We start from the raw sequence: 24,372 nt of genomic DNA, 5'->3' as shown, positions 1-24,372 counted from the left end.
ATTGAATGCTGCTGTAATTTATCGTGTAACAAACGAATAGCTAAAGTTTGACTCATTAGATAACAGTATTCCTATAATCTTAACTTACCGATTCCTACATCTAATACTTTTTCAATCGATGCCCTTCAGATATATAATATAAAACGTACAACGTAACTTCGCAAGTTTTCAATTGTTACTTTACCAAATCAGAAATACGAGACAAATGATTCGACTAACCGTGTAACAAGTCCACTAAATTAAACCTGTCTTATATTTTTCATTGCAGAAGAAATGTGTTTTGTTTTTCATTTGATCTTTTTTTTTCCGAAATACAATTACAAGAAAACCTGCAGAAGTTTTCGACTGCGTTAAAAGTGTGTCGTTGGAACAAAGTAAACATTATTCGTGTACGTATAATTGTAGATGACAGTCGGTGGCAAACAATAGTACGCAGTAGCAATGGACCATTAACAGAATATTCTGTATCCTATCAAAATCTACTTCCGTCTACGTCGTATCTGTTCAGAGTAATATCGTACAATCGCTATGGAATCAGTTATCCGGCGTATTCAACGGAAACGGTAAATAATACAGTTGAAGATATAAATTTTTGTACATCGAACATAATAACGCAATTATTAATTTTATAGATATTAACGCCGTCGAAGCTGTATCTTGAATATGCGTATTTGCAACACAGACCATTCTACAGACAAACTTGGTTCATGGTTACTTTAGCTGCCGCCTCGATTATAATTATCATAATGGTCATAGCGGTGCTATGCGTGAAAAGTAAAAGTTATAAATATAAACGTAAGTATTTGCGTTGTAATTTAATCATATGTTAATGCTGGTCAAAATAATGTGACCATTGATTAACGATAATGAAATATTTGTTTCAGAAGAAGCACAAAAAACTTTAGAGGAGTCCATGGCAATGGACACGGACGATAGGCAAGAATCCGACTTAGAACTTTATAGATCAAGACAAGGAGGAGGTGGAGCTATCAACATGGCTAGTGCTTGCGGTACTTTAGGTAAAAGAAGCACATTAGCAAGAAAGTCCATGCATCCTCCTCCTCCTACGATGCTAGGCAAATCACCCCCTAGACCTTCGCCAGCGTCGGTGGCTTATCACAGCGACGAAGAGAGTCTCAAGGGGTACGATGAAAATCCCGATGACAGTAGCGTCACAGAGAAACCTTCTGAAATTAGTTCGACTGATTCACAGGTAAAATATTTTCTTGGCAACTAACCACGAGATACACGAGACAGTGTATTTAATTTTTGTATGTTATATTACAGGGATCTGAAAGTGAGAATGAAAGTGTACAATCGGACCCACATTCCTTTGTAAATCATTATGCCAATGTAAATGACTCTCTGAGGCAGTCATGGAAGCGGCAAAAGCCAGTTAGAAATTATTCGTCGTACACTGATTCTGAACCTGAAGGTAGTGCTGTTGTCAGTTTAAACGGAGGTCAAATTATTATGAACAATATGGCGAGGTCGAGAGCCCCTTTGCCTGGCTTCTCGTCATTCGTATAATTCATTTTTAACAAAAAGCTTTTAAGTAGATAGGGTGCCGGTTTAGCGTAACGATGCCTTGAAATCGTTACGCGACTATTAAGTTAAAGCGAATTTGTGTGCTGAGTCAGAATTGGTTCCATGATTCCGAAATTATTTAAACGAATTGTTGCATTAGGATGAAGATTTTTAAATTCACAGACACAGGGGAAGAGACTGATTGTTGAAACTTGAATCGTTCTCGTAGAGTAAAGCTAGTTCGATAGAATTTTAATAGCTCAGCACTGAAATTGATATATACAGAGTTAAAGACTTACGTTGAAACACGTATTCACGAGTGTTTCACGCACGCTGACATTTCGTATAGTAATTTTAATGCTTCTGGCACCATCATATTGTGATATATTGAGATACATATTATTTATAATTTTAGATAAGGTCGTAATGTGTATAATGAATATTTTTACTTTTGTTAATTAAATTTAAATCGGAATGCTGCACGGATCTCGAGTAATGCAACGCTTGCATTTCTTTAACTATAAGATGAATACATTATTCTAAGCCATCTGTTAACGTGACGTATGAAAATGCAATAGATGCGATGTTATTAGTTAAACAAAGGGTAACATAAAAACGATAACTGCCAACAACAACCGAGTGGTGATTATTAAAATGAAAAAAATAAAAACAATATTTTAATACTAGATTAATATGGAAAATACGATGAAATCTCTGTTGAAAATTTTTTAAATAAATACTTATTCAATAAACGTATTGACTGCAATGTCACTTATCAATGCAAGTTTTATAACTCCAATGAAGAAATCTCTTCAATGTTACGAATTCAAAACCTATATGTATTCGTGTTGTAAAGAAGAAATTAGAAAATGTAAGAGATCAATTTAGATTTATAAACAGTTCACAATCAGGCCTATCATATCAATTTTGAATACGCTAAAGATTTCTGAGTCTGATAATGTTATTGTATCGAATAAACAGTAAACATGCGAATGTTTACGTAAAATGTGACTGCGTGCATTTGTAATTATTTATAAGTGACTTCTTCTTAATATAATAGACAATGTACATAAAACTTGTATTAATTACGAGTTAGCGATACATACCGAATACGACATCTGTACATTTAGTGCACAGCTTAGGCAATGTTAGGTAAAAATTTATGCTGAATAATCTATATACAACATGTATTTAACTTTTTATAAGTAGATACTTATCAGTTATCTCCATTATTTATACAATTCAGTTTTAATATGTTAACATTTGCATATGAAAAATGTATGCAATTTGTTCAATTTTCAGCAAACAATTCATTCATTTGTAGTTGTATTATATCACACTTACAGTATTGCAAACCATCGTCATACATGGATTGATTCAACTTAGAACCGTTACTCATTTTATCATCAAACATCTACTCAGTGTAATTATTCTTCCATAGGAGAAACAACTATTAAGCGCGAAGAACATTTCAGACTGATATCGATGCATACATGAAATGTTTTTCTTTGTTTAGTACCAATTTTATAATAAAAGCTATAGAAGTGATACAAATTAAATGTTTTAAATTTGTAGAAAACAAAATGAATCGTGAAAAATATTCTGTGACAATATGCGTTGAAATTTAGAAATTTGTTACTAAAGATAATACACACGTTGAAAGTGAATGGGGACATGATTGAAAACTCAAAAGAATGACAATTATAATTCTACCGTATTTAATAGAGCAATTATTAATAATAATTGAGCGATGAACAAAACTAATAAATTAAACTTAATATTTTCATTTACTGGATAATTTTAGTTAATTACGCTCGTAATATGAATTATTATCCGATAATCGTGATTAATACGTGTCATAAACTAGATCGCAAGTCATTTTGTAAACACTTACTTTAAACAAAAATTGTACTTTCATATTTTATTATATACTATTAATTCTTATACTAAAATACTTGCTGTCTAGTTTCCATTAATTATATAGCGTTAATTTTATTATTTGTTAATATCAGTCGTCAACCATTACCGTCCTGTGTCATAGCAACATTCTTTTATCTTCAGAAATTAAAAAATTGAAACATTTTTCAATCACTGCCAATAAACATTTTAGTTCAAGAACAAAAGTATTTCTACACGACTTTCTATGTACCGATAATATATTTAATCAAAGTGCATCTAAAATTATAATATGCCTGTACAAGATATTTCAAATACATGTTAATCTTTTAATAAAATTTATGCAATTTTATTGATGATCTTTGCTTCGTGATTTTAGCCAATAGTCAATGTTTAAGAAGTATTACCGAAATTAGAAGTGGAAAATGTACTCACGGAATAAACGATTTCGATTCGGTAGACGTTTATTTATACAAAATGTTTTTCACATGCTTCAAACCACTTCTTGAGCACTGGCGGACACTGTTTCGGGAACACTTGCTTAATTGTACACCATACTGCGATATCTGCTATATCTGGCTTTCCTTCACTTGACCAATTTTTATCTAACTTATCAGCTATTAAAGACAAGATTTCTTGTTTCTTTTTCAGCGATTGTTGAAAGTGTATAGAATAACACAAATCTAATATCAAGTCGATCGTATTCACGACGTTCAGACTAGAATTTTCGTAATTGTGCGAACTTAATAACCTACTTATATATCTTAACAAATTCGTTTCACCGGTGATGCGATAACCATATAGGCCAGTTACAAATTCCAGATCTTCAACTGAAAATAAAATTAATTGTAATACATATCTATTATTACTTAAGGGTTTTCACAAATATGGATTTACCTACCATCTTTCCAGATCAGTGATAGATTCACAAGATTGTTTCTTGGAGAACCCTTAGTTTCTTGATGAACTGTAGGGACATCTCCACCAATACTTGAATGAACATAAGTTTGTACTGTAATGTCAGTGTCCTTCCAGACTTTTTGCAGCGCAGATATAAAATAAGGAGGTCTCTTTGGGTTCACATTAACAATAAGATTTATGCTAACTGGATCCTATAAAAATCAATGGTAATAAAATTAATGAGTGTCTTTTGGCTCCTAAAGCAAAATGAACAAAATACATTTATGAATAAGTGTGACTAGAGTTACCTGAGTTTTATGACATTTATCGATTGTAACAGCTTGATTTGTTTGCTTCAATAGACTAGAAAGTGTCGACACTTGTTTTCTGAGTTCTGCTAGTTGAGCCAGTATCTTTTCCTGCCTAGCTTCCAACGCGTTGTATTCTGGCAGTGGACTCTGAAATAAAATATTTTTGTAACTGGGTACACAAGACATTTAATTAAAAAGTTAGAATCCGAGTAGGATTTACAAATGAAAGCTTTAACAGGATTAAACAATGCAACACATATTTTATTCTCTGACAATAATTACATTTCAATATGAGACACATTTGTACTGCTTATAATTCCTCTATAATTTTAGTCTACACCATTCAGCTCATTTCACTACTAGTACTAATGTATCTCTTTCAATTTCTATGATAATATGAAAATATTCATAACATTTAGCAAAAAGTAAGTATAACATGAATTCAACATGACAAGGACTTTCTAAAAAAAATAAAGATGGTCATGAATTATGAATTTGACAGATGATCAGTTACATTGTTGATTAATGGTAATGAACAGCTACAAGGTATATAGATCATTTCACTGGGTTAGGTTTTATGTGTGTTTGGTTATACAACTGTACTTTGTAGCTTTCAGTGCAGTTCTAATTTAGTAAGCTTGCCCTTCTTCTATAATAATTATAGGTGGATTCACGTTTATTCTTCGAGCGAACCGAATTTTTCGCGTACCATGGTCGCGTAATGTCCTGTTAGACGAAAAATTGGAGGGGCAGGCATCGATCAAGCCTGTAGAACCATATTCCCGGTCGATCGTGATTAGTGCTTGTGGAAATTTTGGGAGGAGTCATGCACAACAAGTTCGAGACAGAGGAAAGTTTCCTAACTACCATGCACGATAAAAGCGTGAGTAAACCATTAATTCTAGTTAACGTGCGGCTACGCGTTTCTTTCACGTCGCTGGGATTACAGAAATGATGAAAACCTTCAAAAAGCTGATAACCTGCTCAGTGATATCAGGCACGGTCTCGTTCACGGCTTCCGTATGGTCGTCCCTTGATCTTTCCTCGTGTATATTTCGCATTTCGTACATCGGTTTTGACCGATGCGACATTCGTGGCAATGAAACGATCGGTTTCATAGCGTACATCGTCATTTCGTTTAGAATTTCGTTCGTTTCTCCGATATTAATCCGTTCGAAAAAAAAAACCGATAATTCGAGCCCACGTTCGATCGTCACACACTCGTTCGTCTTTCGTATTTCTCGATTTTCGCTAGACAGCCATTTTTCTTTCGTCCCACTCCCCCCCCCCCCGCGTTCTGTCACCGGTGCTACCTAACCTTACGACCACCGACCTAGGGCCGTCTAAAACACTTAAAATGCCACCACCTACTAATGAAAAATTTATAAATTTAAATAATTTTTGTATCATTGTACATAGGATAGGGCACACGAAGTGTGACAATTCATCATTTGCAAAATTGTTAGTGATATCAAATAATGTTATGAAATACTCGAAAGGGATATGACCTTGCCGCTCAGTCATTGTCAGACATTACTGTCTGTATTCTAGTTACTCGTAGTAACCATATTTTACTCAACACTTTGAGTCTCAGACAAATATTCATGAAAATATTTATGAGGCTTTAATTTCGTTCTTATACAATTGGAAACCATATCTAACAATTGCAACAGTATTTATGTTTACACCCCGATCAAAATTCACGGATCATATCTGGATTTAGTTTCTTTAACACCTGATTTCCAGAGTTAATTAATCCTTCTTTCTTTCTTCACGCGATACATTCAAGTGTCAAGGAAATTTCTAGGTCTCTAATTGTTAAAGTGACTGGGTCATAGGAACACAGATGTGTTTTTATTGCTTTGCTTTGCAGTTTCTCTCGCCTAGTTTTGCTTTTTAAAAAGGGTGTTAACATTAGGCGCCCATAGAAAAGTACCCAATTTGTTTCATCCTAGAGCCGCTCCTGACACTGACATCCGTTTCCAAGATGGCGACGCAAATTTTCGCGGAATTACATCACGAGGAATGTTTTGTTGCTTTTGACATATTTGCGTCACTACTTACGTATAACATTGTACCAAATTTTGTTTAGGCTTTAATTTGATCAACATTTGAATCTACCGTCGACAAATATATTTATTTGTTCGATTACAAGATGCATTAACATATACTATTCGTATAATACTCCAACTTTCGAGATCTATCAATACTTAATTCTCTCACTAAATACACTATAAAAACATAGTCTGCACGAAATTTAAATTTCACTTCGTGTAATAAATTTGGTCTGGCAATTCATAAGAAAAAGAGTTAATAAACATCGTTAATTATAAAAAGAGACTGTGCCACGATCTTTGTGTTTAAACTTTACAGAATTTTCGTTCCAAACCGCAGAGATGTCGCGTACGTCGCCTCGTTTAAACATATAGGCATTTATTATTAAAAAAATTGCCCGATATAAGTATCGAAAAATCCAAATTCCTATTAATCACGATCGTTTTTAATTGTTACAATGGTACATGTTAAAAAAATGTATACCGACGTAACGACGCACGACAATTTGGAATTAAGGTGGTGTCCTCTGTCGAAGCTTCTCTCGAACTAAGGTTAAGATTTCTCTCTTGCGGATAATAGCGAGTTCGTTCGATCGCGTATCGAGGCTAATTACGGGATTAATTCGTGATAAAAACCATAGTGGATTAAAATACGAGGAGACGTGGAGAAAACGAAGCCATCGAGCGAGGAAAAGACGAAAGGTTTCTATCGGAAGTGCGGTTAGAATCGCGTTTTTCCAACCGCGCATGTCGCCACCTATTGTTGATCTGACAGGATCTTGTGTAGTTACGGTGAAAGCGATTGGATCCTTCTGTACGTTACGCGAGAAATTGTTAAAGCGATCATACGGTTTTTTAGATCGCATGAATCCCACTTAAATACGTTGGACAGGGACGTGGTCGAGCCGTGGATCGGCGTAAACAGGGGAAAAGAAAATCTCATCGAAGTATTCGTCTACTTTTTCGAGTAGATGCGTTCGAGGCCAGACATGGCGGCGATTCGATGAGCCAATTGGAGCAGCGCTCTCTTAGACGATCCGATATTGTAAATTCCCCTTACATTCGCGTCAGTGAATGATTTTCTGCACCTTGTTTCGTCGTTATCGATAGGAATTACGGGTTTTTATCGTTAGAAGTGGGCGACCGTCGGTCGTTGATCGAAATATAGAAGCCACGAAAGATCGTAACGAAACTTTAATCATGAAAGAATTGTGTTTGGTCACGTGACCGTAGCCGAAAAATGGCGCAAAGATCAGAGTACAAACATGGGTTCCATTTCATTGCTACGGTGTCATTTGTATTTGTTTACAAGCGCGCGTTTTCACAAACCACGTGTTAAGTAAGTGCCATTTCGTTGACAGTGCGTGACAGACAATGACAGGAAGGGTGTCGAAGAGACGGGGCCGACCCCCGAAGTCGGTGGTCCTGGAAAGGCCAAAGAAGTTTCAGTATCATCTGATGAAGAAGCCAAAATATTTGCAAAACAAGGGTTCGGAAACGCCAAACTCCCAGCCAAGCACGCCGACACCGTCGAGGCCGTCGTCACCAGTTGAAAGTGAGGAGAGCAGACGAAGTACGAGAACCCGAAAATCTCGTGGACCCAGGGAGAGACATTCTCGTAAGGGTGGTCATTCAAGTTCTGGAGTCTATCATCGCCGAGGTTACAATCCCAACGTCGACTACAATGACTCAGAATATCACTATGGGTCTGACTTCGGTGACGAGTCCAGCGAAAAGAGCGATGGAGAAGATGACCCCCTGCACAGTGATGTAGACTCATCTGAAAGTATAGAAGAACCGGATCCCTCCAGTGACAGTGACTTCTCCCTCTCCAGTTATAGCACTACAAGTGGTACACCCCGCAAGACGTTACTCAGTCAGCAGAGGCCGCCGAGTCCAGAACCATTATGGCTTCAAAACAGGGAACTGCCATCGTTGGTCTTACCTAAATCTTCCGATGACCTATTAGTCCCTAAGGAATTTGTTATGCCATCTTTATCTATTTACGAGGTACTCAGACATTTCCGCACTTTGGTGCGTCTTTCGGCCTTCAGATTTGAAGATTTTTGCGCCGCTCTGGTATGCGAGGATCAAACCAATTTATTGGCTGAGATACATATTATGCTTATTAAAGCTCTGCTTAGAGAAGAAGATTCTCAGCAAACACACTTTGGTCCACTCGATCAGAAAGACTCTGTGAATGTTAGTTTATATTTTGTGGATTCTATGTCTTGGCCAGAAGTGCTACGCTCTTATGTAGAGAGCGACAAGTGCTTTGATGAAAATATTTTACACATTTTAACGTCCTGTGAATATCCTTTTACATCTATCGAAGATAGAATCAAGGTGTTGCAATTTTTAACGGATCAATTTCTTATCACAAATCCAGTAAGGGAAGACCTGCTGCATGAAGGTATATTAATCTCTAATGATAATCTATTACAGAAATTTAAAAACTATATTCAGCAGGAATAATTTATGTGTCCATGCTGAAAGATCAATTATTTCACATTTACAGATATACATACTTGAAAACATTCCATTCCATATACATGTTAAATGCCTTTTTTTAGGAAATATGCATTATGACGACCACTGCAGAGTTTGCCACCGCTTGGGAGATCTGTTATGCTGTGAAACTTGTCCAGCTGTATTTCACTTAGAGTGTGTTGAACCGCCGTTAGTCGATGTTCCTACCGAAGACTGGCAGTGTAGTACGTGTAAAGCGCATAAAGTTACAGGAGTCGCGGATTGTATACCTGACGTCGAAAAAAATGGTTCGTTATGTCGTCAGGAACATTTAGGATTCGACAGACACGGTAGAAAATACTGGTTTCTTGCGAGAAGAGTTTTTGTGTAAGATATATTTTGTTATATGTAAATAAAAGGTATCGATACAATACTCTATCTCTTAGATTAATACGACATTACTATGTTTATTGTAGTGAAAGTGAAGATGGAGAAGTTTGGTATTATAGCACACCTTTACAGTTAGAAGAAGTATTGCTTTGCTTTGACCGCAATGAAATGGAAGTTGCGCTTTATAGAGAATTATCCGATTATAAAGATGAAATTGTACGACAAATGGAGCTTACAGAATCGATTACTAATCAATACAAGGGTAACAAGAAGTCGTACCTAGAAGTGGAGAACAGTAAGTTGAAATTTTATTTGAATAATAGATGGATAAAGCTCGTATAGTAATCCAAATTAATATTTTTTAATTTAGGTCTAATACAGAGATTACAAAAGGAGCGCCAAGAAAAACTAGAGAAGGAGGAGGAGGAGAAGAAGGAGAGGCAAAGACAAGAAGCTGAAGAAATGGTGCGCAGAATACACGAGGGTACAGACTCTCTTGAAGAACGATTAGCAGCTGTTACGGAACAACAAGAAGCGAAACCGCGCGAAGAATCGATTACAAGAGAAAATGTTCCGGATATGGTGGCAGAAAATGTAGAAGTGGATGGCGTAGACGCTGATATGTCCGTAGATGCGGCAAATAAAAGTGTTAAAGCTGGTACATCCACTTCGTCATCGGAAGAAATCGACGAAGAAGCGTTAGAAGGGGAAGACGGCATCTCAAAAATTGGCAAAGATGGTAAGTTGTACAGTTATAGATTTATGCTAAAAATATTGACCATCGATTAATAATTTCTACAGGGAAGAAGCATACGATTGTAACAAGATCGAAGACAGGATCGTTGCAACCTAGAACATTCAATATGGACGATTTAAAACGACGAAGTACCGCGCCATTGTCGAAAGAAGAATTAGAAAAGTTGGATAAAAGCTTAAAAGACGAAGGAGACGGTACTAGATTAACGAGACAGAAAGCCCATCAAATAGCTTCTGGTACTCATCTGTTTAAATTAGGAATGGACAACAACTTCAAATCGTACGTGAATCAATACAGCACCAATCCTATCGCTCTGAACAAGGCGCAACGAAACGAAGAACGTGACAAAAAGAGACATTTGTCGCATAAGTTTTCGCTCACGCAGGCTTCTGAATTCAAATGGGTTGGAAGTTTGACGGGAACTCGTGCTCTTCTGGTCAGCACACTTCGTCAGACGATTCTTCAACTCGAAAGTAATATTCAAGCTCCGTTTATGCATACGAATTGGCCTCTGCTGCGTAAACCTTGGACCACAGCGGTAGGTGCTTGCGTTAATCCCAGAGATTTTGCGCGTGCTCTTATCGTATTGCAAGCGTGCATTAAATCGGTAGTATTTGCCAGTGTATGGCATGATCAACTCGGACATGTGAAATTGCAAAGAGTAACGGCACTTGAACGAGAAGAGAAGAAACGTCAAGACAAGAAGGATAAGAAAGAGAGAGAGGACGAAGAGGAACGCAATCGTTTATTTAATTTTGTTAAATACACGTTAGGCTTGAAACATCAAGTCTGGAAACAAAAGGGGGAAGAATACAGAGTACACGGGCAAGGTGGTTGGCTGTGGGTTTCTGCTAGTCGCCGTTATAAATCATCCGACATGTCGAAGTTAGGTCTTCGATCAGGTCCTCAGAAGATTATGGTGCAAATTAAAGATCAGGAGGGATTGAAGATATTAGCTTTGGATCCTCCGACCTACGAATTCTTAATAAAGGAATACTGTCCATCCAAAAGGGAAGAGAATAATGTAGACGTGAAAGTGAAACAAGAAATTAAAGAGGAAGAGTCTTCTAAAGATGGGATGGATACTTCGGTAAAACAAGAATGTAAGGCAGAGAATATAAAAACTGAGCCAGCAGAAGACAAGGCAAACGACGAGTCATCAAAAACGGAATCAATTAAACAAGAAACAAAGATGAATTTATCATGTATGTATTAAAAATTTTATATTAATTACCTTCCTTTCAACTGTACACAAATTTTTCATTATCCTACTTTTTTCTTTTAGTTTTAGCTGGTATGAAAATCGAGAAAGTGTTTCCGCCAATCACAGAATTCGAAGAAATTGATATTACTAAGGCACTAACAACCAATGGGAGACTTCACTATCCGAAAATTGCTAAAAAGACTAGAATCGATGACTTTCTGGCACGTAGAACACACTTGAAACTTTTAGAAGAAAGAAGATTATTGCAGTCTGTGAGTACTGACTAATTTAAAATTCTATCGATATAATTTAATATTCTATCGTATAATTGTGTTTTAGGAAAAATCAAAAGAGCTACAAAATCAATCGACAAATCAAAAAGGTGACGGAGATTCTGAAATTGACATTGAAAATAACGAAGAAAGCGATACGGATGGCGGAGATAATTCCTTGCAGAGTATCCTTACTGGAAAGCAACCCAATAAAACTTTATCGACATCGGCTAGGGAGATGTTGGCCGTAATAGGAAAGCGTATTCAGCACGTAAAAGCTCAATATGCAAATATGAGACTGAATAAAAACGGTAGTTGTTATTCTCGTTATTGTAACATGACGACGCCCCCAGGAAAAGTTGTTACTACGACGCAAAGTTTGACATCTACGTGTTACTCTCCCATGTGTCTTCAGAAAGCCAGATTAAAACGCGATCTTATCGCATTGTTAAGAAAAGCTAATGCTCTGAATAACAATCAATCGCCGTCGAGTTTAGCAGTGGGCACATCTGGGGGACAATTACCGCAGAGTGGACCAAAAGTAGAAGGAAGCGAAGAAGCTAAAGATGCGATTAAGAAAGATTTAGAATCTGCAGTAGCCTTGGCGACTCACTGCACAGAAGAAACACCAGCCACTAATGTAGTAAGAGATGGAGCTGCGCCTCCAGCCAAAAAAATAAAAATTGAACCTAATACGAATGCTGGTAATGACGTGAAGTTGGAACCTGTCGATACAGTGACGACTACGACGAGCAACGTAGTTACTACTACAACAGTAACTACGACACAACAGACAGTAAAAACAGTCGACGGTGTTGTAAAAACTTTGCAAGAAAATACGACTTCTCAAAATTCGGTCACATTTTCATCCGAGACAAAAACAAGCACTGGGCAAAAGACAACTATCGTCAATCGAAGAGGAAGAACCGTGCAAAGGAGCATGGTGACTAAAGAATTAAATGCTGATGGTTCGGAAAGAGTGTACACTGCAGTTTCAACTGAGGGGAAAGTCTATCTGAAGAAAGTCGCAATTTCTTTGGCGGATCGTAAAAAGAAACGCACCCCTGTCAAGTATCCTTTGTGTTCTACATTTAGCACAAAAAATAAACACCGTAGTATATTGTTACTACCGCAGCATGAATTACGTAAATTGTCTAGGGTCGGTGGACGAATACCAGTTCAAGGTTTCCATCATATGGCTAAGGTACTAAATTCGTTGATATTAGTAATAACAAAGTGTAATATGTATATTTCATCCATTAATGTAAATTTATTTCGTAAATATCAGGCGAATTTGTCGGTATGGCCATATCCATGCCCTAGACCATTATTCAAAACGTGCTGGTTGTATCGAACTGTTGGGATTAAATCATTAGCTGCAGCTGCTCTTCAATTACGGATATTATGGGGATGTCTTCGATGGGATGACATGGCTACAAAGCCGCTATCCACAGATGGCAAACATCAAATCACAACGGACACAGAGATTATGTCACTAGAGATTCTTAAACATCGTCACGTTGGTCAATTCTTAGATAAAACGCAGTACTTACGCAGAAAAGTCGTTATTCCTTTGGAGTTACCAAAGCAAGTCAGAGGTTGGTGTAATGAATAAATTATGTTAAATAATTACAATTTCTAAGATTAAGAAATTTTTTGAATCTAAAATATGACGAACACTTTGTAGAAGTGACATCAATAAGAAGTGGTCTCAGAAAAAGAAAAAGACCAGAATCACCGCAAAGCACTGAACCTCAAGTTACAGAGGAATGGGTCGACGAGGATAAATTGGAATTATGGGAAATTAAACAATACGGTGATAGGTACGTTTATACGAAAAATTCCAAGCTATTTCATAAAATTATGTGTATTTTTAACGTACCTATTTCTATTAAAAATTGTGTGTCGCTTGGAGTCGTTAGGTGCTTGTTTCTATTAAAAATTGTGTGCCATGTTATATTTTTTTTTGTTTGTTAAAAATTGTGTGTCGTTAAAAAGTGATTGTATTGAATCCTGACACTTTCACCTTATAAAATCACTTAGATTTTGACCTATCCTCACTTAACACCACTTGATACTAACCCTCCTCTGGGTGTGTGTCCTCTCCAGGTTAGAGAAGGCTAATGCCCAGATTATTACTAGGAGTCGATCGGGTCAACCACAATCCATAGGTGTTGGTTCTAATCGAGGTACAGGATCGAATTCTGGTATTAGCGATCAACTTGTCAGTGGCAAAGCAACACCTGAAGAGATCAAAGAAAAGATGGAGCAACAATTACGCATGCAAAGAGCCGCTCACCAACAAAAGAGAGCATTAGAAACCCTCAAAAGTCCAGCTAACTCTGCTTCGCCTACGCAACTTCTTAAAGTTGCTAGCTCCGCTCATGGTAAAACTTAATATTTAGTATTTAAACTCGTTTTAAAATTAATTGAAATAGACACGATTTTATTGGGATTCGAGTAATACAGAAACAACAGAATACATTGCGTTTTATCTTAGTCAAATTCGTTACGGAACAACAACGCCATTATTTGGGAAGATCATGTCTATTTAAAACTAATTATAGTCGATTTGAAAACAACTATTCCTTATTATAGACGGCACAGTGAAATTAGTTTCCAAAGTCGCAATACCAGCGAATCCGAACAGTGCAACAAAATCACAATTAACTTCTCTTTTGACGACGCCTACGCAGAACAAGACTTTCATTGGTACCAGACGTATTTATATGGCAAAATGTAAATACTGAGTTAAATATATTATTAAATATTGTGAACTATAATATTAATTTAATAATCATGTATAAATATACATATATATATATTTAACACTTTCTTTTAAATAGCCGCCGATGGTACAACAAAAGTTGTTTCCGGTCCTACAAGCATTTTACCGAAAACACAGTTACAAGGAAACCAACAACAGTCCCTAATTAAAGTTTCTGGCCAAGCAGGTATATTTACAACTCTGATTAGATTTCATTCTAGCAATTTAATTATGATTTCTTCGAATTAATCCATTTATTTTAATGAAACAGCCCCCGTACAACAAATTCAGCAAAAAGTACAGATTCTAAGAGGACCAGATGGGAAATTACAAGTTCGAGGTTTAATGCCTGGTCAACAATTAGTCCAAATGCCTGATGGAAAACTACACGTATTAAATACTGGTCAAACGATTACTACAAGCCTTGCACAAACTGGAACGAGTTCAACTACACAAGTAAAATTACTGAATTTTTACAAATAACCGAGTAAAATATTAAAACAAAGGAATTAATTTACAAAATTGTTCTTAAAGGTGAAAACTGCTACTACGGCAACCACAACTAAAGCAGTCACAACCCCTAATGCCACGCCTAACAAGACTAGTTCGACTAAAGCAGCAACGAATGCAACACAAGTACAAACAACTCAGCAGGCACAAGCACAGTCTCAAACTGTGCAAACCCCGCAACGTTCGGTGACTGCGACCGTGACTATTGCACCTACACCTGCTCAATCAACAAAGAGCGCTCTTGTGGTAGCCAACACCGGACAAATTGTACAGGGTGCACAAGTATGTCTGAACTAATCAAAGAAAGCCTAAGTTTACACTTTAACACTACACAGTCGTCGTCGTCGTCGCCCACCCCCCCCTCCTCCCCTCCCGGTAAATATCGCTTCATTATAATACTAATATATTGTTAATGATATAGGTCCTATCATCTGGCGGTCAAGCTATCAGCGGAAATCAGATAGTAGTCACTAATGCAAACCTAGCTCAACAACTTGCGACGGGTAAAGCTCAATTGACGACAATCGGCGGTCATCAAGTGGTAATCCGTAGTACACCGACGGGCAATCAAATTGTGCATTTAAATTCAGCAAACAGTAGTATCATAGTTAAGAATGCTGTGACACCAACTAAACAACAAGGTTCGTTATTTTATTAGATAAACATCGCGAACCACGTAACTTGCTCACCTTTACATTTTTGTTATTAATTTAAAATAACTTCTTCATTTTTAGTTCCTGCATTGCAAGCTACTCAATCAGCGCCAACAACGGGAGCTCAATCAACTGAAACGTCAAATGTCAACGTTAGCAATGCTTCAACGAATGTAACATCGACTACTACAACGCCAACAACTCAGACTTCAACTGCTCCAGCACCTGGAAGCGTAGAAGCATCTTTGTTAGCTGGTCAACCACCTGGCACCGTTATTAAATGCGTCACTGCTCAAGTTATACAAACCACTCAAGGACCTCGTATAGTTTTACAAGGTCTGCAAGGTGCGGACTTTACGCCACAGCAGCTTGCAATGGTGCAACAGCAAGTTAAACAACAATTGCTTAAAGGTTCGACCCAATAATGTTGTACTCGTATTTAAAATTATTAGTGTATTTATGATTCGTGGAATTTTTCAGCCCAAGCTACGACAGGAAAGCAAGGAGTCCTAGGGCCTACTAAGATATATCTAGCCGTTCAACCCGCGCCAAATAGTCAACAAGCGATTCAAAGTTCACAGACTTCTACAACAGCGAATACTCCTGCTACCCCCGCTTCGAAACAGCAAACCGCGCAACAACCAGTTATATCGCCTCCAGCAGCGACTGGTTCGTATTTATTATACACTTTTTTTAACGATTTAATCTGTATAATTCTAAATTAATTTTATTCTGAATCGAATAGAACCGCAAACGGGAACAGAAAGCATTCCAGAGCTTCCACCTACAACTATGCCAAGTTCTTCTGAGAAACCCAAAGTAGTTGTACAGCAAGTTGGACAACCCGCTGTTCCCTCAGAAGAGGAGTCTCAGAAAACAAACGTGGCTAATGGTCAGCAACCTTTGCAGTCGTTGAAAGAAGGAAACGACTCTTCAGCTAACAAATTTATTTTAACACCTGATTACATCCAACAAAGTTAGTTGCTAATCGGTGCTACTTTGTTTAATATCAATGCGATTTAAAGTAACGCAAGTACGTTTTTCTCTTCTAGTCTTCGCTTAATGTAACGATTATTAAAACTTTTAGCCATTAAAAATGCGCTGAAACAAGAAAATCTGAACCCGGAGATAGAAGAGAAATTGCTTCAGTTGCAACGCTATCAAGAGAAGCAGATGAAAGGCAGCGTTGAGAATTCGATATCCACTAACCAAACTCACGCTACACCCACGATCACGACACCGCGTGTCCCATCTCGTAAAAGACCAGCGCCTTCCAACATTCCAACAACAACTACGCCTACAAGTGCGCAATCGACAACACACGACCAAGATACAGAGTGGGCGGAAACGCCCAGGAAGAAACCCGCGCCAAAGCAAGAAAATCGTGAAACTCCAAAGTAAGTACCTCTTATAACGAATATGTATTACGAAGTAATGTGACACTTTATACGACATCGCTGAATTTGGAACCATTTGTCTTGCGTAGAGTACAAAAGGTTGCTGAGCAGGCGGATAATGAATCGACACCAAAAAATCGAGCAGCAAAGCTGAAAGACAGCCAAGAATTACGGAGAAAACAACAAGTGCATTCGCGAATGCAAGTGTTATTATTCAGACATAAAGAACTACTTAAGAAAGATATTCTTAAAAAGAGAGCATTGCTTGAGAAAGAATTACAGATAGACATTCAGGTATGCTACTTTACGAATCCCATATGATGTTGTGTAGATACACGCTGCGTTATTATATTTATATTGTTTCTTTCTAAACCCTAGAAGGATTTATCGGCGGAGCTAGCCTCGAGAACGAAGGCAGAAAGGCATAAACAAGATGAAGTCAAGGTGGGAAGCGCGAAGCGTAAAGCAAACGCCCAAGTAGCTCAACAAGTTAGTCCTCCTAACAGAGGTGGAAGGCCAAAGAAATATAAGGCACAAGGAAACAGCACCACGCCACCAGGTGCTTCAACTGCAGCTACTCCAAATAGAATTAAGAAGGAGAAGTTGTATTGCCTGTGTAGAACACCTTACGATGAAACAAAGTAAGTATTAGGAAAACTTTCGTAATGTTTCGAGGAACGTTGATGGGGTTATAGTTGCCGTAGATGATAAAATAAATAAAAATAAAAATGTCTATAGAGGCTGTTTTATTTTCTCGTATCAGGTTTTACGTAGGATGTGATCTCTGTAACAATTGGTTTCACGGAGATTGCGTGGGTATTACGGAAGAAATGTGTAAAACGCTTTCGGAGTTTGTTTGTACGGAATGCAGACACGCGAGAGATACGCAAGAATTGTATTGTCTATGTAAACAGCCTTACGACGAATCTCAGTACGTGAACACACTAATTACCGATGCTATCGATTATGCTTAGTTGTTACTTTTTATCGAGATCAGCGTTTTCGTTCCTACAGATTTTATATATGCTGTGACAAATGCCAAGATTGGTTCCATGGTCGCTGTGTGGGTATTCTTCAGTCGGAAGCAGACAATATCGATGAATATGTTTGTCCGAATTGTCAACGAAACTCTTCTGTTAATTTCGCTAATATGAAAAATCTTAACGCGAAAGACCTTGATCTCTTAAAGAAATTAATTAAACAGATACAGGTAAAGGAATTGTATGAAGTTATTTAGAGCGTGTTTTAATTCGATCGTATTAATATTATAAATATTAACGTGTAGGCTCATAAGAGTGCTTGGCCGTTTATGGAGCCAGTGGATCCAAACGAAGCGCCAGACTATTATAAAGTCATAAAGGAACCAATGGGTGAGTGTATTATTAATTTTATGAATATTTTTCGTAAACTTGAAATAGTCCATCCAAGAATATATTATATTTTTATCAATTGCACTTCTAGATTTACAAACGATAGAGTTGAGGATAAATGATAGGTCTTACAAGAAGTTAAGTGAATTCATCGGAGATATGACAAAGATATTTGACAACTGTCGTTATTACAATCCGAAAGAGTCACCCTTCTTTAAATGTGCAGAATCCTTAGAAACTTATTTTGTTCACAAAATTAAGAGCTTGAGAGAAAAGTTTTCTGAAGGAAAGTAAGCAATTAAAAAAAAGTAATACAAAAAAAATAAAGAAGAAAACTGTAACTATAAATAGTGGAAGTGCGAAGCATCAGCAATTTACTTTTGTGCAGTGAAAAAGGATCGATCTGTGCCAGTAGAAAAGAGACATTCAAAATAGCCATAAGTACGTAAGAGTAGGACATGTATGTCCACTATTTATTAGAGTTGTGTGAACAGTTTCATTTGCCTTCGTGAAAGCGAACTTTCTTTAAATTGTGCTCAACAATGGATTTTGAACCGGAACTTATAAAATTTAATTATATCACTGCATGAATGAATTAAATCAACTATTCATAGGATTCTAGTTTTGTATTTCAATTTGAGATAGTAACGATACCATGCGCTTTATCTCAGTAACAACTTTCATTGTTTATGTGTTCATGAAAATAAAATATTCGTCAGTATACTAATCCTTTTTCTTATCGAGCGAGTAAAAGTAAATACAAGATTACTTCTTACCTTATATCTGCGTTATCGAGAAAAACATTTCTTTCGTTTCTCTTTTTAGAACAAACGATAAGTTGTGGTTCAGAATTCCTACATGAGCTTTACTATTTATGTACATTGATGAACTACGTGTAATTATGCATGTTATGAGAATAATTAACAAATATATCAAATCAGTGCCACTGAGCGTCTAGAACGATGAGTTTTTAGTAACCCAATGCGAATCCGTGGAAAATGAAAACAAGTACGTTGGAGAACCATTCGAACGTTACTCATACCCATGCAGTAAAGGAAAGAAAAATGGTCCAATCGCTACACGTCATTATATTTCATCTAATAGAAGAAAAAAAAATTTTCTCTCACGTAGACGTAAGAACTATTTAGCAAGCGCATAATAAATTGTACAAATTTGTTTATTGTGGTCACAAGTAACTATTATTATGTTGTTTTATCACATAAATTTTCTATAAAATTGTTTATAAGTAACACGTACGATCTTAGCTTGTAAGAACTACAGCAGGAACATCTGCTTTGTATATATCCAAGTAGGAAAGTCTATGAGTGAATAGAATATAGAGTTTTGGTTCTGATATGACGCGGATTTTTCGGAGAAAAGTCAGTAAAACGCTGGAAACTGATTTGTATGAAAATATTGTTTATATTTTAGCTATTAAACTACCATTTGTGGAAATTACTAGACTGTGCTGCATTGTACATGTACGAGTATGTTCGGTATCTATAATCATAAAGGATATAAAAAGGGCAATATTATTTCGTGGATATTTATCAATAAATACACAGAAACACACACCCGTATATACATACTCATAAAGAAGCAATACAATTAAAAAATGCTTCTAAAGTTTCACTAGTAAAATACGAGAGTGAAAGTAAATAGTAAATATTTGCGTCAGTCAACGGAAAACTAGAATTTTTTTGAACAAAAACTACACGTAGGTTTATTCTATGAGGGTCTAATGTATTTCCCGTAAGGAAAACAACTAACTTGTTCTCTGATATTGAGAATTGAGAGTCGTGGCTTCGGGTATGTACAATAACTGTATGTTTCACGAGTTTGAGACGTGTCTTGTCGATCGTCTATGATTTGTTTAAGTGAAAGAAAGCAGATCGCTCAAAGCAGGTTGTACATTTTCGCCAGGATAATGCTTGTACAGTATTTTTAATTCAAAGTTCATAAAACCCTGGCACTGATCTGTTTTTTACCTTCGACTTTCAATTATAGTTACAGGATACATAGTTCGTTACTTTGCCCAGGTTTATACACCACATTAGCTTTATTGTAAGCTCGCTCCGAGTGGTCGTACATCGTTATGCGTCTCGTTAAACTAATCGGGGCATTATTTTATTTGTGTGTAATGTACTTTGAAAATTTTCAAAATGCGTCGATCTGTATTATTAAAACGTTATGAATTCATTTCTTATTTCTGCTTGCTTAATTCTTTGCTGCGATCGCTTCTTAAATTCCTAGCAGTTCTGGATATATTCTGTATTTACGATGAATGTATCTACATTTAAAGTTCGTTCAATCGATAGATAGCAAAGAGTTAAGCGAACATTTTAAACAGAATTTTATTTTAGGGTGAAGATGCTCCGACGGATTTACTCTTTGTGATTGCATGTATGTTTTGAATTCTTTTGCATTGCCTCGGAAAGTTTACTGATTCGTATAGATTTTTGAACAAATATTAGTAACTATTTGCGTTAAGATACTTCTACGAGCGAATTAAACATGCCAATTTAAATGTAATGCAACGTACTAACTTTATGTATCGTCCGAGACAAAGGGAAGAAACGAACTATCCCAAAGAGTTAATCCCTCTCACGAGACGCATGTAAACAAATAAAATCAATAAATACTCTTGAAATCGTGAATGCGTTTAAGATAATCTTAGCCGTACTACGATCATTCTGTCGAATTTTCCTTTCTTACGTAGGAGCGATATTTGACAATGTATTGAAGTAAAGTTTCTTCTGTAAAAAAAAAAGAATTGTAGAAACACTTTGAAATGTGTAATAGATATTTAGCCGTGTAAGTTTTTGGCATGCTACTGAAGTGTAAAAACTGGGTGAAGAAATTGCAGCCGTGTAAATTTTACGCTGCTCCATTTCACTCCCCGCTTATTAATCATGTAACAAGGTGTTTATTTCTATTAAGGAAAAAGCAACAAAGTGTGATTACATAACTATATTCATCTAAATCTAATATTACTAGTTTATAATAAATATATTTGTACTAATTTTAATCATAAACTTTGTTGTTTTTATTGCACTATAAATATAAGTTAGAAGAGAGCATAGTATGTTAATTTACCTTTTTTAATTTGTAATTGCTTAAAAAACAATAAACTGCTGTATGACAGTGGCTTCATGAAACTTTAAAAAAGTATATTAATACCGTTCAGTAGTTCATTCTTAATTTCATATTACATACAAAAAAAAATACTGTACTGTATAAATTCATAGTTATAGACACATTTTATTTAAATGTATATTACCTTTCTTTTTATTATTATTTAAATAGACGTAGACTTTATCAATACTTTGAAGTTTAGGCAATACTAATACCTACATTAACAGTTGGTTACTTTCTTCTGTCATGATCAGAAACAAAAGTATGAATATGTCATTCGTATAAATAAATTATATAACTTTTATTATCATTTTTAAACTTTGTTTCAAATGCTTTTCAATTTAGCATGAATTAATTACACGTATACTAAAGTTTTCAAATATAATTGTAATCGTATTTTATAAATTCTCTATAAAAGTGACAATATTTAAAATATATACAAATTTCGTACAATATGTTATGTAAAAGTGTATTGTATTCCGTTCGAAAGAGTCGACCACCTCGTCGTAAGTACAAAGTAAATACATTGAAAGTTATCATCCGAAGATCAATGTACTAGTCCTAGTTTTAACGTGTAATATACGTTTGTCAAATGACATCTGCAGAACTTCACCATCTAGCAAAAGCACCTTTACCTGGGGAACCAGCGAAACCGTACACACTTACAGAAATTCCAGGACCAAGATCAGAAACTCTTCTGAATGAATTTTCTAAAATTCAGGTTCATACTCTTATTGTTTCAATACAAATTTCATTTAAAAATAATACATATCGATATGATACCATTATAAAATATTGCAGCAAGTAGGCTCCATTCAATATTTTGCAGACTATCAAAGATCCGTTGGAAATTATTTAGCAGACATTGATGGAAACGTTTTCTTAGATATGTTTATGCAAATTTCTACTCTTCCTCTTGGATACAATCATCGCTCTATCCTTGGTGCATTGTCGTGTGTAGGAAATCAAGTAAATATAATACAAAATTATTATATTTCTTGTAATTTCCATTATTGTATGTACTTTTAGCGAATAATGGCAAATAGACCAGCATTGGGATTGTTCCCTGGTTTAGAGTGGCCATGCAAACTTCAAGATACGTTACTTCAACCATGTGTAAGACACAGTAAATAATGATAGATTGAAAAGAAATAAAATGTTATGTATACAATGTCATTTAATCAGGTAGCTCCAAAAGGATTACCATGTGTTTTTACAACTTCATGCGGTGCATGTTCAAACGAGCATGCTATACAAGCTGCCTTTATAAAATATGCAGAAAGACGTCGTCGAGGCGGAAGCTTTACAAATGAGGAAAAGAAAAGTGCACCCTTTAATAAACCACCTGGTTGCCCTGAGTTGTCTATACTTTCTTTCGAAGGTATTTTTATCGTTATAAGCGCCTCGACACTGATTAAATTGATCAAATGTGTAAAATTAGGTGGATGTCATGGCAGAACATTTGCTGCATTGGCACTAACACATTGCAAGTATATAATGAAAGTTGACATACCTTCTCTTCCATGGCCGATTGCACCTTTTCCACAATATTTGTACCCCTTAGACCAACACGAAGAACAAAATAAAAAAGAAGATGCACGGTGTTTAGAACAAGTAAATATGATACATGCATGCTTTAAACAATGCTATCGTTATAAGCTCAAAAGTCTATACCAGAATTGTTATTGTAAGGTAGAAGATTTATTAGAAAAATCTGAGAAAACAGCTCCAGTGGCTGGTATTATAGTTGAAGCAATACAATGTGAGGGAGGAGATAGACATGCTTCGCCAGATTTCTTTCACTCTTTACAAGGCCTTGCTAAAAAGGTAAGGTGTTTCAATTTGTATAAAGTAGGTGAGCAATTAATATCTGGAATATTAATATGAATAAATCTTTTGTAGAGATCTATTCCCTTAATAATTGATGAGATACAAACAGGAGGTGGTGCATCCGGACGAATATGGGCACACGAATATTTTGAATTAAATACTCCCCCTGACATTGTTACATTTAGCCACAAAATGCAAGCAAGTGGTTTCTATCACTCCTCTGAATACATGTAGCGTATTATTTACTCAGTTTACATTTGCAGTAGAATATTGTTCTATAAATATTACGGATTGTTGTCCGTCTAGGCCTATGCGTCCATATAGAATTTTTAACACTTGGATGGGTGATCCAAGTAAAATAATACTCTTGGAAGCAGTATTGCAAACTATTGAAGCAGAAGATCTGTTAACTCATGTTTGTCATGTCAGCAATTACTTGCTTTGTCAACTAAACACGTTACAGCATGAATTTCCACAAGTAATAAATTCTGTGCGAGGTAGAGGATTCATCATGGCATTTGATATGGGATGCAAAGATATGAGGAACAAGCTATTACATCAAATACGTTGCAAAGGTAAAGAATCTTCTACAATACGTGTATTATAATATTAATTTAGTATTTAAATATTCAAATATATCAGGTATTCAAGTGGGAGACAGCGGGACAAAATCAATTCAATTGAGACCATGTTTAATATTTGGGGAATACCATGCAGATATCTTTTTGGAAAATCTTCGTGCTTGCTTAAAGGAACTCACAGAAAGTTGATACGTTTATAAACGATATTTTACTTTGTTACTGTCTCGTATTTATTAAATATAATTCTAATAAAAAAGTTTGTGTTTTAATAAAGTGTTAAAATAGTTGTCATCGAGAACTATCGAGAGGTTTAATGCTCCTTAAGATTTATATTTAATTCTAATTTTAA

General features: G+C 36.0%; 4 protein-coding genes and 1 long non-coding RNA gene across 10 annotated transcripts in view; 3 read left to right on the top strand and 2 right to left on the bottom strand.

The window, feature by feature from the left end:
* LOC128892036 (protein sidekick) overlaps positions 1–3,313 on the top strand; it is a 48,883-nt gene extending 45,570 nt beyond the window's left edge. For all 4 annotated transcript variants that reach the window (XM_054152080.1, XM_054152078.1, XM_054152079.1 and 1 more), the window contains 4 exons: positions 406–563; positions 633–795; positions 885–1,213; positions 1,288–3,313. In XM_054152080.1, the coding sequence (XP_054008055.1) occupies positions 406–563; positions 633–795; positions 885–1,213; positions 1,288–1,530 (893 nt within the window). In that variant the 3' untranslated portion in view covers positions 1,531–3,313. The remainder of the gene's footprint in view (positions 1–405; positions 564–632; positions 796–884; positions 1,214–1,287) is intronic.
* Positions 3,314–3,869: 556 nt separating this feature from the next.
* On the bottom strand, positions 3,870–5,906 carry LOC128892065 (probable aminoacyl tRNA synthase complex-interacting multifunctional protein 2). The gene is made up of 4 exons (XM_054152155.1): positions 5,615–5,906; positions 4,632–4,781; positions 4,325–4,535; positions 3,870–4,253 (listed from the first exon to the last, which is right to left on the bottom strand). Exons 1-4 carry the CDS (start codon positions 5,765–5,767, stop codon positions 3,892–3,894), a joined length of 876 nt encoding a protein of 291 aa, XP_054008130.1. The 5' UTR covers positions 5,768–5,906; the 3' UTR covers positions 3,870–3,891.
* On the top strand, positions 4,804–21,635 carry LOC128892035 (nucleosome-remodeling factor subunit NURF301). Of its 3 annotated transcripts, XM_054152075.1 has the most exons (26): positions 4,804–5,517; positions 8,050–9,101; positions 9,262–9,544; positions 9,634–9,842; positions 9,918–10,286; positions 10,349–11,509; positions 11,590–11,780; positions 11,848–12,984; positions 13,069–13,378; positions 13,468–13,603; positions 13,890–14,167; positions 14,379–14,519; positions 14,627–14,734; positions 14,819–15,003; positions 15,082–15,339; positions 15,479–15,698; positions 15,792–16,121; positions 16,191–16,379; positions 16,456–16,686; positions 16,798–17,107; positions 17,197–17,401; positions 17,486–17,748; positions 17,871–18,038; positions 18,122–18,317; positions 18,393–18,477; positions 18,569–21,635. In XM_054152075.1, the coding sequence occupies exons 2-26, from the start codon at positions 8,063–8,065 to the stop codon at positions 18,769–18,771; spliced, it is 8,205 nt and encodes a 2,734-aa protein (XP_054008050.1). In that variant the 5' UTR covers positions 4,804–5,517; positions 8,050–8,062; the 3' UTR covers positions 18,772–21,635. The 3 variants fall into 3 exon arrangements, with proteins under 3 accessions (XP_054008050.1, XP_054008051.1, XP_054008049.1); XM_054152076.1 differs by lacking the exon at positions 4,804–5,517 and having other exon boundaries at positions 6,511–9,101; positions 13,923–14,167; XM_054152074.1 differs by lacking the exon at positions 4,804–5,517 and having other exon boundaries at positions 6,511–9,101.
* LOC128892080 (uncharacterized) lies at positions 18,687–23,252 on the bottom strand. Its single transcript, XR_008461003.1, has 3 exons — positions 23,126–23,252; positions 22,396–23,022; positions 18,687–22,322 (listed from the first exon to the last, which is right to left on the bottom strand). It is a non-coding gene; the product is annotated as an uncharacterized LOC128892080 (long non-coding RNA).
* On the top strand, positions 22,067–24,241 carry LOC128892077 (4-aminobutyrate aminotransferase, mitochondrial-like). Its single transcript, XM_054152174.1, has 8 exons — positions 22,067–22,118; positions 22,218–22,333; positions 22,414–22,581; positions 22,642–22,728; positions 22,798–23,439; positions 23,515–23,672; positions 23,749–24,017; positions 24,085–24,241. The coding sequence occupies exons 1-8, from the start codon at positions 22,067–22,069 to the stop codon at positions 24,210–24,212; spliced, it is 1,620 nt and encodes a 539-aa protein (XP_054008149.1). The 3' UTR covers positions 24,213–24,241.
* The last annotated feature ends 131 nt before the right edge of the window (positions 24,242–24,372 follow it).

This window comes from Hylaeus anthracinus, unplaced genomic scaffold (assembly GCF_026225885.1).
Source record: "Hylaeus anthracinus isolate JK02 unplaced genomic scaffold, UHH_iyHylAnth1.0_haploid 12002, whole genome shotgun sequence".
NCBI classification, from domain to species: Eukaryota; Metazoa; Arthropoda; class Insecta; order Hymenoptera; family Colletidae; genus Hylaeus; species Hylaeus anthracinus.
Note: the sequence above shows the minus strand (reverse complement) of the source record. Positions and strands in the feature narration are given on the sequence as shown.